Raw genomic sequence first — 16162 nt, forward strand, 5'->3', positions numbered from 1 at the left:
TAATAGTACATTGTATGTTAACCATCTGGAATTCAAATAAAAACCTAAGAAAAATAAAGCATTTAGATGTCACATCATATATACAACTAAATAGGTTTAATCAAATGGTAGTTAATTAATTTTTGAGTGCAAACCCCCCCCCCCCCGAGGTTATTGAGATATAATTGACAAATAACATTGTGTAAGTTTAAGGTGTACAGATGTGTTGATTTGTTACACTAATATATTACAAAATGATTACCAGCAGGGCATTAGTTAACACTTCTATCATATCACATAATTGCCAATTCTGTTTTGTGGTAAGAAGATTTAAGATTTACTTATTTAGCCACTTTCAAGTATTATGATCTATAATCACCATACTGTACATGAGATCCCTAGAACTTATTCATCTTATAACTGAAAGTTTGTATCCTTTGACTGACATATCTTCATCCCCTTCCACTTCCTCTCTAGCCCCTGATCACCACCCCCCTACTCTTTGTTTCTGTGACTTCAGCTTTATTAGATTCCACATTTAAGTGATGTCATACAGTATTTGTCTTATTTCACTTAGCAGCATCATGTCCTCAAGATCCATCCATGTTATTGCAAATTGCAGGATTTCCTTCTTTCTGAATAATAATGGCTGAATAATATTCATGAAATAATATTCCACGATATCTATCTATCATCTATCTATCTATCTATCTATCTATCTATCTATCTATCTATCTATCTATCTATCTATCTATCTCACATATTCTTTATCCAATCATCAGTTGACAGACATTTGAGTTGTTTCCATATCTTGGCCATTGTGAATAATATTGCAGTGAACATGGGAGTGCAGGTATCTCTTTGAGATCTTATTTTTATTTCCTTTGGAGATACACCCAGAAGGGGATTGCTGGATTGTATAGTAGTTCTATTTTTGATTTTTTTAAAGAAATTAAATGGTTTCAGTCCTTATGATTAATTTTTAATCTGTTTCATGTTAATTTTTATGAGTAGTATAAAACAAGTTCAATTTCATTCTGCATATGGATATCCTTTTTTTTGTAACATCATTTATTAAAGAGACTGTCTCTTCCCCATTAAGTATTTTTCATTGTCTAATATTAATTGGAAATATATGCATGAATTTGTTTCTGGGCTCTTGATTCTGTTCTGTTAGTCTATGTGTCTATTTTTATTCCAGTACCATACTGTTTTAATTACTATAGCTTTGTAGTATAGTGTAAAATCAGGAAGTTTGATGTCTCTACTTTGGCTTTTCTTTCTCAGGTGCTTTTTTTTTGTCCATGAATGGATGCTGAATTTTTGTTACAGATTGTGTGTGGGGGGAAGGGATGTCTTATGCTGCCATTATGCTGACATCACCTCTCTGTCCTGTTCTTCTTTTATCTAGAATAATAACTCACTTTTTTTCTTTTATGACACATTTTTGAGGTTGTGTTTCTAGAACATTCTACAATCTGAATTTTCCTAGTAGTTTCTTCATGATTACATAGGTGATGTTGTTAGATACCGTTGTATCACATTAGGCTGCACATATTGTTTATTTGTCCTATCATTGATGAGGCAGACAGTTTTTATTTTGTTAAGGTGGTGTCTACCAGATTTCTCCACGGTAAGGGCATCTTTCCCTCTGCATAATGACAAAATAATTGGTATTGTCAGGTGATGCTTTGAGATGGAATAAATGTCCTATTCCCCAACAGATTTTCACCCAATGGTTTTAACTTCTGTTGGTGATCCTTGCAGAATTAGTTGTTACAATGGTTGTGCACAGTGATTTTCTAATTGAACTATTCCTTCTAAATATACTTGCTGCCCTTCTTTGTAAAGAAGAGCTGTCCTACTTTGGCTCTTCTAATTTGTGGTGTTATACTATGGACTGAGTTTTGTTTTTATTAAATCATTTATAATCAGTTACTATCATTGTTCTTCTCATGTTCAAAGTCACACATTTTACCATGGGAAGTCTCAAACTGGATTGTGTGTTTTTTGATATGTCCCCATTATTCTTTGAGCAGGTTTTTGTTTTGTTTGCTGTATAACTAAATGTTCTAGACTTACCACACACACACACACACACACACACACACACACTGCAAGTTCTTTCTGATATCACCAATTCCAAGTCCAACACTTTGAAAATCCAAAGTTCCACATTTCATTTTTGTATTTACTCTCTCTCATGTTGAGCACACTGGTTCCCAATAGTATCGATGTAATAACATTTGCTTTATCCTATCATATTAACAAAGTATTTTCAGAATTATTCAAACAATAGCAACATTAACAATGAAACTACTAAGTAAGTTTAGGATTTCTTTGCAGTTCACATTATATCTTTAGAATATGCCACACATTAGAGAACTGTGTTCAAATTCACTTGAATTAATTTTATTTTTTGTATGGTTATATTCCCAGTTGATATATACTTAGAACTTGTTTGTATTTGCATTCTGTTTATATAGAATTTCCTTTATTTCCCATTCTTTTATCCTTTTATAGTTTTCATCGGTTTATACCTTATTTTTAATATTTATACTATTTCAAAGACTGTTTCTCAAAAGACCTCCTGGATATAGAGGGAAGCAACTAAAAATGAAAACATCTCTGTGTCATCATATATAGTTTTTCAATAGGGCTTCTTAGAATAATAACCTTGAATATTTTTTTATTTAAAATTATTTGAATTAGAAATGTATTTCCAAATGTGAATGGCATTTATGTGTCAGATTTTCCTTAAGAAAACTATAATTCTCACTTAATGACTGTATTATCTTCTGTAATGAAGTGGGGTCTCTTTACTTACAGAATTACTATGCTAGTTCATTCTCTAATTGTCATCCATAAGTATTTGAAGACCAAGTGATCCTCTGAGTTTTTATCAGAGACCATTTAACAATACTGATTGTAGATATGAGCTCAGATTTAAATAGAATTAGTTATTATTCCTTTGCTGTATCTCTGGGTCTTCTTGATGTTTTTGTCTGCTTGTTGAACTATCACCCTAATACAGATTTTCATTTTTTCCTCCTTTCTTCACTCTTGCATGCTGTTGCATGCAAGAAATCCTAAACTTACTTAGTAGTTTCAGACTAATGTTGCCTAAATACCACTTGTTATTCTTTTTTTCTCCTTTATTTTTGAGAGAAGTGGAGGAGGGGTAGAGGGAGAGGGAGCGAATCCTTAGCATGCTCCATGCACAGTGCAGAGCCTGACATGGGGCTCCACTCATGAGATCATGACTTGAGCTGAACTCAAGAGTCAGATGCTCAACCAACTGAGCCACCCAGGTGCCCCTTTTGTCATTCTTATTCAAGAACTTTACAATGGTTGCATGTTGATGGCAGTGGCATTAGATATGACTTATCTATGTTGGGCATCCTTATCTCTCACGATTATAATCATGAGAGCTATCGTTTAATTAGCAATTATAATACCCCAGGTACTGAGACATGATGCATTATTTTCTGCTTTGTGTTGCTGTCGCCATATAGATAAATTCCCTTATCTTTCACCATTAAAGAAGCCTTATATCCTTTAATGGTGTCTAGTGGCATCTTTTTATCAGTCAATGGCGTTAGCACAAATAATTCAACCTCAATAAAAGGGGTTTGTTGTAAGGTTACTCTAAGTACCTTCACATACCTCCAAGGACAGAATAATATTGCCAAGTCTCTTGGGGACTATACCCAGAAAATCAAGAATTAGTGTAACATTGTCCATCTTCCTGGGGCAGCATACTTTTACTCTCTTCTCCATCATCCTCTCTTTCCTGGGCCATTATGGTGGTTGTCCCAGCTATATACCAGGATCTCTCACTGTCCATAGTCAACTGGCAATAATTTATGTGTTAGTTGAAATTCTTTTTTTTTTTTTTTTTTTTAAATTCTTGAAAGAGGAGAGTGGAGGTCTTCAGGGAATGCTCTGAGTTCTTGTGGGGCCCATAGATGAAGCAGTTCTTAAAAGTTTATGAAAAGGGAAAGTGAACAAAAGCAGATTGGATCCTATTTGTAAGCTTTCAAGATGATTTTATTTAAGATGAGATAGAAAATCAAATGTTTTTATAATTTAAATATTTTTGATGTACTTAGGCATACTGTGGCAAATAAAAGAGAATTTGTCAATAAAACTGCATTATAGTAGATTTCTTTGAATTTTTATCTATTAATGAAAAAAAAGATGGCATATGAGAAGAAGCAGTAATTTTACAAATAGTTACCCTTTAATGTTTAGAAAATATTTCCTTTCTTGAATGTGAATCTAATTGTAATGGCAATCTCCTCCTTCAGTTTTGCAGACTCCAACTGATAGCAAACCTATGTCTATCAAAGGTCCAGAAAAGCTAAAACAACCTACAAGCAATGACTGTTTTACAGGTAATTAAAATTGGGATAAACTGTTTTTCCAAAAACTTTTTTTTTTCCAAAAACTTTTAAAGATAGTTTTTAATGTTTCCCTTTTGGTAAAATGTTTGTTTTCTATTTCAGAATTGAGTGTAATGAGTAAAATAAAGAAGAATAAGTTATCCAAAGCAATTTACTTGATGCAGAAAGCTCTTCTAATATTTGAGAAAGATGCAACCTCTACATTTTCACACAACTTTTTGGTGGTAACAACATGCCATTCTTTTTTTTTTTTTGTCCTGATATACAACCTTTGTTAAATGAATGATTTAGTTCACTTTGCTAAAAGTAATGTGTTGTTTCTTAACATTAGATTATGAACTTTCAGGTTCCCTATATTCAGTTCTCTCTTGGGGAAGTAGAACAGTTCTGAACAGGGGAACCAATCTATATTGCCAGTCCTGAACTCTCCTGAAATGAGAGATACTTTCTCTGTGTTCTCTCTCTGTAGAGGCAACTAACATTGGAAGCCAAATAAAATCAGAAGGATTAAAAATGAGAGAAACTACAGAGTTTAAGTGACACTATGCTAGCATAATGGATTTCTTACTAAGGAATTAAATTACTACAAGTCCATTGGTCAGATGCCTTCTTTCAGTTGGATATTGCTAATTTATATCTTACTCTGGCCTAGAAATTGTTCTGTCTTCTTGCCAATTCATTGTGTGTTGATTTTAGAGTTTAAATTCTTGAAGGCAGTCACATTTCAAGCTAGTGGATTTTAAAAATGTCCCTGTGTATTACCCACAAAAATATGATGTATTTGCTGAGTAAATGGCGCATGGTGAAGTAGAGAATAATGCTGCAAATAGTTTAGTTGATAAGAGAAAGAAAAAAGTGGATCAAAGCGAGAGGATACAGAGATTAAGAAGAATTTAAGAGAAAAAGTTTAGCATATTTATATAATGAGTATGAAGAGCCAGAAGAAAAGAGAGAAATTGAAAATATGAGAAGGGTTAATAATAGAGCAGAGTCCTATTAGAAGAGGGAAGGAGATGAGTTTGAAAACACAGATGAAGTGATTCGTCTTCAGTGGAGGGTAGGCTGCAGGGCAGACTCCTTATCCTCTGCTACAAAAGGGAAGGAGGAACAGACAGATGTGGATTTGATTAAGTCTACTGGTGTGGAGGCAGGAGTTGAGTTGATGTCAATCATCTGATAAAGTAGGAGGCAAGGCTATGGTGGCAGCAATGGGGAATGAGAGTGGATAGTCAGACTGAGATAGGAGAAGACGATTAGAGAGTGGTGAGGAATGGACAAGGAGCGGATGAGGGAGTTGACTCCCAAGGTAAAGTACTGGTCAGCAGAGAGTTCTAGCTGAAGTTGGAGACCATGAGTTTATATTGGGCCCCATCTGCACAGTTGTATGGCACTACCCTGGGGTACTATTTTTAGTAGCTGTGACAGCAGAGATTTGTACAGGGCTGGCCTTTTACACATGAAAGTAGGGGTTAAAAAAGTTCATGATAAAAATGGGTGCAGATTGAGTAGGGAGGGAAGTGATGCCTTCAAGGTGTTTATTTATTTAAATTTTTTGTATATTTTTTATTGGAGTTCAATTTGCCAACATATGTAACATATGTTGTAGTGTAACACCCAGTGTTCATCCCGTCCAGTGCCCCCCTCGGTGCCCGTCACCCAGTCACCCCTGCCCACCTCCCCTTCCACTAACCCTTGTTCGTTTCCCAGAGTCAGGAGTCTCTCATGTTCTGTTACCCTCTCTGATATTTCCCACTCATTTTCTCTCCTTTCCCCTATACTCCCTTTCACTATTTTTTATATTCCCTGTTTGAGTGAAACCATATAATGATTGTTCTTCCCCCATTGACTTACTTCACTCAGCATAAAACCCTCCAGTTCTATCCACGTTGAAGCAAATGGTGGGTATTTGTCGTTTCTAATGGCTGAGTAATATTCCATTGTATACATAGACCGCATCTTCTTTACCCATTCGTCTTTTGATGGACACCAAGGCTCCTTCCACAGTTTGGTTATTGTGGACATTACTGCTATAAACATTGGGGTGCAGGTGTCTCAGTCATTCACTGCATCTGTATCTTTGGGGTAAATCCCCAGCAGTGCAATTGCTGGGTTGTAGGGTAGCTCTATTTTTAACTCTTTGAGGAACCTCCACACAGTTTTCCAGAGTGGCTGTATCAGTTCACATTCCCACCAACAGTGCAGGAGGGTTCCCCTTTCTTCGCATCCTCTCCAACATTTGTTATTTCCTGTCATGTTAATTTTCACCATTCTCACTGGTGTGAAGTGGTATCTCATTGTGGTTTTGATTTGTATTTCCCTGATGGCCAGTGATGCAGAGCATTTTCTCATGTGCTTGTTGGCCATGTGTATGTCTTCTTTGGTGAAATTTCTGTTCATGTCTTCTGCCCATTTCATGATTGGATTGTTTGTTTCTTTGCTGTTGAGTTTAATAAGTTCTTTATAGATCTTAGATACTAGCCCTTTACCTGATATGTCATTTGTAAATAGCTTCTCCCATTCTGTACATTGTCTTTTAGTTTTGTTGACTGTTTCTTTTGCTGTGCAGAAGCTTTTTATCTGGATTTCAAGTCCCAATAGTTCATTTTTGCTTTTGTTTCCCTGGCCTTCATAGATGTATCAAGAAGTTGCTGTGGCTAAGTTCAAAAAGGGTATTGCCTGTGTTTTCCTCTAGGATTTTGATGGATTCTTGTCTCACATTTAGATCTTTTATCCAGTTTGAGTTTATCTTTGTGTATGGTGTAAGAGAATGGTCTAGTTTCATTCTACTTCATTGGCTGTCCAATTTTCCCAGCACCATTTATTGAAGAGACTGTCCTTTTTCCAGTGGATAGTCTTTCCTGCTTTGTCAAATATTAGTTGACCATAGACTTGAGGGCCCATTTCTGGCTTCTCTATTCTGTTCCATTGATCTATGTGTCTGTTTTTGTGCCAGTACCACACTGTCTTGATGATCACAGCTTTGTAGTACAACTTGAAATCCAGCATTGTGATGCCCCCAGCTCTGGTTTTCTTCTTCAATATTCCCATGGCTATTCGGGTCTTTTCTGATTCCACACAAATCTTTTTTTTTTTTTTAATGTTTATTTATTTATGATAGTCACAGAGAGAGAGAGAGAGAGAGAGAGGCAGAGACATAGGCAGAGGGAGAAGCAGGCTCCATGCACCGGGAGCCCGACGTGGGATTCGATCCCAGGACTCCAGGATCGCACCCTGGGCCAAAGGCAGGCGCCAAACCGCTGCGCCACCCAGGGATCCCCTGATTCCACACAAATCTTAAGATGATTTGTTCCAACTCTCTGAAGAAAGTCCATGGTATTTTGATAGGGATTGCATTAAACATGTAAATTGCCCTGGATAGCATTGACATTTTCACAATATTAATTATTCCAATCCATGAGCGTGGAATATTTTTCCATCTCTTTGTGTCTTCCTCAATTTCTTTCAGAAGTGTTCTGTAGTTTTTAGGGTATAGATCCTTTACCTCTTTGGTTAGGTTTATTCCTAGGTATTTTATGCTTTTGGGTGCAATTGTAAATGGGATTGACTCCTTAATTTCTCTTTCTTCAGTCTCATTGTTAGTGTGTAGAAATGCCACTGATATCTGGACATTGATTTTGTATCCTGCCACATTGCCGAATTGCTATATCAGTTCTAGCAGTCTTGAGGTGGAGGCTTTGGGGTTTTCTACGTACAGTATCATGTCATCTGCGAAGAGGGAGAGTTTGACTTCTTCTTTGCCAATTTGGATGCCTTTTATTTCTTTTTGTTGTCTGATTGCTGAGGCTAGGACTATCTAGTACTATGTCGAATAGCAGTAGTGAGAGTGGGCTTCCCTGTCGCTTTCCTGATCTTAGGGGAAAGGCTCTCAGTGTTTCCCCATTGAGAATGATATTTGCTGTGGGCTTTTTGTAGATAGCTTTGAAGATGCTGAGGAATGTTCTGTCCGTCTCTACACTCTGAAGAGTTTTGATCAGGAATGGATGCTGTATTTTGTCAAATGCTTTCTCTGTATCTATTGAGAGGATCATATTGTTCTTGTTTTTTCTCTTGTTGATATCATCTATCATGTTGGTTGTTTTACGAGCATTGAACCAACCTTGAATCCCAGGGATAAATCCCACTTGGTCATGGTGAATAGTCTTCTTAAGGTACTGTTAGATCCTATTGGCTAGTACGTTGTTTAGAATTTTTGCATCTTTGTTCATCAGGGAGATTGGTCTATAATTCTCCTTTGTGGTGGGGTCTTTGTCTGGTTTTGGAATTAAGGTGATGCTGGCCTCATAAAACGAGTTTGGAAGTATTCCATCCCTTTCTGTCTTTTGGAACAGCTTTAGTAGAATAGGTATTGTTTCTTCTTTAAAGGTTTGATAGAATTCCCCTGGAAAGCCATCTGGCCCTGGGCTTTTGTGTCTTGGGAGGTTTTTGATGACTGCTTCAATTTCCTCCCTGGTTATTGGCCTGTTTAGGTTTTCTATTTCTTCCTGTTCCAGTTGTGGTAACTTGTGGTTTTCCAGAAATGTGTCCATTTCTTCTAGATTGCCTAATTTATTGGCATATAGCTGCTCATAATACATTTTATTTTTTTTTATTTTTTTTTTTTCATAATACATTTTTAAAATTGTTTGTATTTCCTTGGTTGTGATCTCTCCTCTTTCAGTCATGATTTTATTAATTTGAGTCTTTTTTTTTCTTTTTAATAAGGCTGGCTAATGGTTTATCTATCTTATTAATTCTTTCAAAGAAACAACTCCTGTTTTTTTGATCTGTTCTACAGTTCTTCTGGTCTCTGTTTCATTGAGTTCTGCTTGAATCTTTATTAACTCTTTTCTTTTGCTTGGTGTAGGTTTGTTTTATTTAGTGTTTTTCTCCATTTCCTTTAGGTGTGAGGTTAGCTTGTGTATTTGAGTTTTTTCCAATTTTTTTGAGGGATGCTTGTATTGCATGTATTTCCCTCTTAGGACTGCTTTTGCTATATTGTAAAGATTTTGAATGCTTGTATCTTCATTTTCATTAGTTCCATGAATACTTTTGATTCTTCTCTAATCTCCCAGTTGACCCAGTCATCTTTTAGCAGGATGCTCTTTACCCTCCATGTGTTTGAGTTTCTTCCAAATTTCTTCTTGTGATTGAATTGTAGTTTCAAAGCATTGTGGTCCGAAAATATGCAGGGGACAATCCCAATCTTTTGGTATCAGTTGAGACCTGATTTGTGACCCAGTATGTGGTCTGTTCTGGAGAAGTTCCATGTGCACTTGAGAAGAATGTGTATTCAGTTGCATTCAGATAGAAAGTTCTATATATATCTGTGAAATCCATCTGATCCAGTGTATCATTTAAAGCTCTTGTTTCTTTGGTGATGTTGTGCTTAGAATATCTGTCATTTGCAGAAAGTGCCATGTTGAAGTCTCTACTATTAGTGTATAATAATATGTATGTTTTTACTTTGTTATTAATTGATTGATATACTTGGCAGCTCCCACATTAGGGGCATAAATATTCATGATTGTTAGGTCTTGTTGGATAGACCCTTTAAGTATGATATAGTGTCCCTCTTCATGTCTTTGGGATAAACTTTAATTTATCTGATATGAGGATTGCTACCCCAGCTTTCTTTTGAGGACCATTTGAATGGTAAATGGTTCTCCAACCGTTCCTTTTCAGACTGGAGGTGTCCTTAGGTCTAAAATGAGACTAAGAGTCTAAAAGACTCTTGTAGACAGCAAATAGATGGGTCTTGCTTTTTTATCCAGTCTGAAACCCTATGTCTTTTGATGGGATCATTTAGCCCATTCATGTTCAGAGTTACTATTGAAAGATAAGAATTTTTGTCATTGTAATACCTATTCAGCCCTTGTTTTTGTGGATTATTTCTTTGGGCTTCCTCTTTCTTTTACAGGGTCCCCCTTAATATTTCTTGCAGAGCTGATTTGGTGGTCACATATTCTTTCAGTTTCTGCCTACCTTGGAAGCTCTTTATCTCTCCTTCTTTTCTGAATGAGAGCCTTGCTGGATAAAGTATTCTTGGCTGCATGTTCTTCTCATTTAGGACCCTGAATATATCCTGCCAGCCCTTTCTGGCCTGCCAGGTCTCTGTGGAGACGTCTGCTGTTAATCTAATATTTCTCTCCATATAAGTTAGGGATCTCTTGCCTCTTGCTGCTTTAAGGATTTTCTCTTTATCTTTGGAATTTGCAAGTTTCACTATTAAATGTCAAGGTATTGAATGGTTTTTATTGATTTTGGTGGGGGGAACCTCTCTATCTCCTAGATCTGAATGCCTATTTCCCTCCCCAAATTAGGGAAGTTCTCAGCTATGATTTGTTCATATTTTTTTTTTAAATTTTTATTTATTCATGATAGTTACAGAGAGAGAGAGGGAGGCAGAGACACAGGCAGAGGGAGAAGCAGGCTCCATGCACCGGGAGCCCGATGTGGGATTCAATCCTGGGTCTCCAGGATCGCGCCCTGGGCCAAAGGCAGGCGCCAAACCACTGCGCCACCCAGGGATCCCAGCTATGATTTGTTCAAATATGCTTTCTGTCTCTCTGCCTCTCTCGGTGCTCTCTGGAACCCCAATTATATGTAGATTTTTCCTTCTGAGGCTATCATTTATTTCCCTTAACCTTTCTTCATGGTCTTTTAATTGTTTTTCTCTTTTTTTCTCAGCTTCCTTCCTTGCCATCAGCTTGTCTTCTGTGTTGCACACCCTTTCTTCTACCTCATTAACCCTCGTCGTTAGGACCTCCAGTTTGGATTGCATATCATTTAATTTATTTTTAATTTTGGCCTGATTAGATCTAAATTCTGCAGTCATGAAGTCTCTTGATTCCTTTATGCTTTTTTCCAGAGCCACCAGTAGCTTTATAATTGTGCTTCTGAATTGGCTTTCTGAAATTGAATTGTAATCCAAATTCTGTACCTCTGTGGCAGAGAGTACTGTTTCTGATTCTTTCTTTTGTGATGAGTTCTTCCTTCTAGTCATTTTGCTCAGTGCAGAGTGGCTGTATGAGTGGGGTGAATCAAGAATATCAACCACAACCTAAGTAAATTTCACTCTAGATGATTCTGACGAGGTCAGAGACCAGAAATTGAAAACAAAGATCAGAACAAAATAAAACAAAAGGACCACTAAAGTGAAAAACAAATTTTAAAAGCAAAGTAGTAAAAAAAAAAAAAAAAAGGCCAAGAATCCCAAAGAAGAAGAGAAAAAAAAAGAAAAGAGAATAAAAGATAAAAAAAGCAAAAGTAAAGAGAAGAAAAAAAGGGGGGGTATTGGGAGATGGTGGTGACGAAGTTGTAGTGGAGGGAGAATGTAGTCTACCTGAGGGGTCCTAGAGGGTGATCCTGTTGGTTCTGAGTATATTGAGTTCTGTATATTAGAAGATACTCAGCCCCAAATTTATATAAACCAGAAATGCTTGTAGAAAGCCCCAACATTGACCACCAAAACATAAATGAGATAAAAGAGGGGGGTAGAATGGGAATGAGGAATCTCACAGAATGAACCAGCACAGTATACCACTTGGTTCTGGGTGCATGCTGGTCATGTTTTAGAAGATATTAACTTATGCCATTGTAGAACAAAATAAGGAAGAGAAAACAACACAGAACAAGAAAACATACCTTGTATATCTCCCAAAATTAAGTTGAGTATGTTGAAGGGAATCTAGAAGTGGAAAATATCCAGGACCTGTAATTGTAGAAATATGAAAGTCAAAAAGGAAGAATCTTAAAAATGAAGAGGTGATAAAATATGTAGTTAAGGTGGGAAAAGAGAAAAAAAATTAGAAATTTATAGTCTGATATAAAAGTGAGTTGTATTGGAAAAAGGAAGAAAAAAAATAGGAGGGGTATCCTCTAGTTCTATATACTGTAAAGCATCGACTTCCCCTGGAGCTTTCCAGCATTGCTTGGTCAAGAACTTGCTCTTCCCCTGTCATTCCAGCTGGTCTTCTGGGGGAGGGGCCTGCTGTGCTGACTCTCAGGTGTGTGCACCTGGGGGAGCTGCCCCGCCCCCTGCCGGTGCTGGGCTCAGGGGGAGATGTTGACCCCGTGAGGCCTCTGTCCCCTGGCGGCCCCACCTCTCCCAGGCACAGGGTGACACCAGGAGGAACAACACCACTGGGGGCGGCCAGCCTTCCAGCCCTGGAGTCAGCTCCCGCAATAACTACCGCAGCTCCCAGTCCGCACTGGCCTAGGTGCTCCCGGGGCGGTGGGGGCGCTGACCTGCATAGCTCGGGGGCCGGGCGGCAGGAGCGTCCCCGCTGTCCGGTGTTGTCCCGGCCTCCGCCTGTCCCGGGGGGAGCGCAGGATCCTGGGCTGTGTCCACTCGGTGCCCTGGGATCCGGGGCCGCGCAGCCCCCTCCGCGCGGAGCCGCCGCCTGACTGACCGGCTCCTCCCGAGGCCCCGCCGGGTGCGAGCTCCAGCCCTTTACCGAGATAGGCCGCGGTGTGCGGTGCGCTCTCCCCCGGGCGCACTTCTGGAGGCCCCACTGCTTCTCCTGCGGTCCTGCTCGATTTCCTGGCTAAGCGCCTTTCCCTCCGGGAAGAATCCAGTGCGGATTTGTAAAGTTCCCGCTTCTCTGGGGCTGGGCTTTCCTGTCCCGGAGGCTCTCACCGCCCCCCATAGCCTGGCTCCTCGCAGGCCTCCTCCCCCAATTGATTCTTTTTCATTTTATTTTTTTCCGCTTTCCTACATTGTTAGAAGCGAAATCCCTTCTCTCCGTAGTGTTCCGGCTGTTCTCTCTTTAAATCTCAGGTTGAATTCGTAGGTTTTCAGGATGATTTGAAAGTTATCCAGGTGAGTTGGTGGGGCCTGGTGAGGTGAGGGCCCTACTCCTCTGCCAGCCTGCCCCGCCTCTCCGCCTTCAAGGTATTTAAAGACTTTGTGAGTATGGAGATGTCAAGAGACTGGACATCTCTGTGTGATCAGGGGCCAGAAAATCAGTGTGTGAGAGATCTGGGATAATAGGTGTTTGAGGTCAGAAAGTAGGATATTGGAATTTAAGATTTCTGATATGTAGCACTTTCTGATCATCTGTCCATGACTTTGTTTCTCCAACAAATGTTTTGAGTACTTAAGATCCCTTCAGCAAATACCTATTGCACATTGACTATGTGCCTGGTATTTTGCTGGGTAGAGGGGATAAAAACAAGCAAACAAAAATCCGTTATCGACTCAGCAAATATTGATGGATTGCCTTCTCTTGATATTGATCCCTCCTTCAAAATAAATCCAATTTGTGGAAATATCGACAAGTAAGTAGGTAATTATGAGTCACTGTCATAGATACTTTAACTGTAAAAATGCCAGGAGAATTCAGCAGAAGAGTATCTAACCCAGTAGTGGATAATGTGTAAGGAGACGTTCAGAAAGGGAATCATCAAGTTGAATACTAATAAACAGGCAGGAGTGGCCGGAGAAAGAGGAAGACAAATAGTGAAAAGGACTTTATAGGAAGAGAAAACAACATGTCTTCTGAACCTAGAAGGTTCGTAGACTTCTTGTGGTTCTATAGATCACTTGGTGTCGTAGAGGCACAGATGCAATGGCAAAGGGGAGAGATGAGGCTGTTGGGAGAAGAGGGTAAGCAGTGAGACCAGAGAGGAAGTCTGAGGATTTTGGGTGGACAGATGCTGTTAATGTTCAAGGTTGGGAAATCTTTCCTGGCAGAATTAGGAAAGAGCCTTTTTATTATGGAATTTCCAGCATTTGAATGAAGGAGTTTGATGATGGTGTTGGACAGTCTTAGCTGACAAGACCAAGTGGTGCCTGACCTTTGTTGGAAGATTTTGAGGTGTGTTCAGATCCATCCAACAGATGCTCAACAGATGCTTCTGTGGCCACTTGCTACTGTCTAGTGCTTGGAGGATGCTAACACTTCAGTCCTATTTCTATGTCAAATAAAACATATTTCTTTTAGAACTATTTCTCTCAGGAGTAATCTTGTGGCCTCTGGGAGCCTGGAGAGAATAAAACCCCTGGGATTTTCTTTTTTGTTTTATTATGACTCAGTCTGATCCTTATACTGTTGTAACTGTTGTAATATGCTCGTTGCCTGTTAGGCTTCTCTCTTCCTACCTCTGACTCTGGGGAACGCACTGGAGATGTAAGAAGCCTCAAGTTTTTACCTTTTTCTCCTTGAGTATCTTTTCCTTCTATTTCTTTTTTTTTTTTTTAAGATTTTATTTATTTATTCGTGAGAGACACACACACACACACACAGAGGCAGAGACACAGGCAGAAGGAGAAGCAGGCTCCATGCAGGGAGCCCGATGTGGGACTTGATCCTGGGACTCTAGAATCATGCCCTGGGCCGAAGACAGGTGCCCAACCACTGAGCCACCCAGGGATCCCCCTTTTCCTTCTATTTCTTAAGTAAAACTATTTTAACTTAAGAGAAATTATAAATATAATGTCCTCTTAGGATAGACTCATGAGATGCATTTAGAGGCTCTATTTTTTATAAAGGGTCCTCCACAAGGATTTTCATCCACTAGGAACATTTTGAATATTTATTTAGAAGTCCTGAAATCTTCTATAGCTACCTCTGCTCCTCTGTGGTAGTTTTTTAGCCAAGTGTTAAGGCGTAATGATCAGTCCTTAGGGCACTCTCATAAACAATGATGTTATGGCTCAAATAATTGCCAAACTTTGTTTCCTTAAAGAAGACAAATAAATTTCTTTCCCTTGGCAATCATTTTCTACTGGGGTATATTACAGAATGTTTTACATTATCATGATCTTGTAATAAAATTATCCCCAAATCAGTAACTGATGCATCACCTGATACCATAAAAAGGTTTAAAAAGCCTGGGTCTTTTCAGAACTCTTAAATAATTCATACCTTATTTTAGTTTTTCAAAAGTTTCCTGACCTTGTGGAGCTGTATAATCTCATCAGGTGTCCATTTTATTCCTAATCAGTTAAAAGTGGACCAAGTTGTTGCCAGGACTGAGGTTACAAACCTTTGATAATAGCTTGTTAGCTTTCTAAATGAAATGTAGTCTTTTTTTTTTTTTTTTTAAATGGGGATTCTGCACCACCACCCCCATTTTCCTGTCTTGGTTATTGGACTTTTGGAAGTCCATGTTGGCTTTTTCACAATATACCACAGATTCACTTTCGTGTATTGCCCTTGGAACTAGTCTCAGCTGTCCCTGATCTACTTCGGATCAAATAGAGCACTGGTTGTGTGGTTTATGGTCATCATTCTCAGTCCACTTCAGAGCTGGCCAGCGAGACTTTCTGTCTCTCTGCAGATGGGGTTTCTTATTGGGAAGAGGCAGGAATATTCCTCAATCCAAGGTAAGTGTTATAAGGTCAGGGTTATAGACTGTTTTTTTCTTTCCAGTACCTGTTTCCTCTTCCAAATACCACCTTTTGAGGTGTTCCTTCTTCCCTTTTAGATGTAGTCAGGTGGGACTTTTCAGGGGCTTTCTTCTCTGCTAGCTAGTCAGAGGACTAGTGATGGGACTGAGGCCAACGGGGGACTCCTTCCTTGGAATTGAATCTTGAGTAGAAGGACAAAAAGACTAAAGCTAGTTGACATTCCTTCTTTCCAATGCCTGTGTCCTGATCAGACTATTACGGTTGTGTTCTGTAGCCCTCCAACCTCTTTGGGCCTGCTGTGGTCCTGGCCTGGTTTTCATGTTGCTCCTGTCACAAAAAACCCCAGCTGATGCATCTAGTTTTCTCCTAATTCTATTTCTTGGAACCTAAACAAGTTGGTAGTTGAGATGACTTTAGCAGTTCC

The 16162-nt window shown here is 38.9% G+C and overlaps 1 protein-coding gene across 13 annotated transcripts in view; it reads left to right on the forward strand.

The window, feature by feature from the left end:
* The window catches only part of CFAP54 (cilia and flagella associated protein 54), a 291046-nt gene that overhangs the window by 58190 nt on the left and 216694 nt on the right, over positions 1-16162 (forward strand). For 12 of the 13 annotated variants that reach the window (XR_003133016.3, XR_003133013.3, XR_003133014.3 and 9 more), the window contains 2 exons: positions 4290-4376; positions 4488-4609. Coding sequence is in view for 9 of the 13 variants with exons in the window: in XM_025438907.3 (XP_025294692.3) it covers positions 4290-4376; positions 4488-4609 (209 nt within the window). In the remaining 4 variants the exon portion in view is untranslated. The remainder of the gene's footprint in view (positions 1-4289; positions 4377-4487; positions 4610-16162) is intronic. The other variant, XM_025438905.3, reaches the window with a different exon arrangement.

Source organism: Canis lupus, chromosome 15 (assembly GCF_003254725.2).
Source record: "Canis lupus dingo isolate Sandy chromosome 15, ASM325472v2, whole genome shotgun sequence".
NCBI classification, from domain to species: domain Eukaryota; kingdom Metazoa; phylum Chordata; class Mammalia; order Carnivora; family Canidae; genus Canis; species Canis lupus.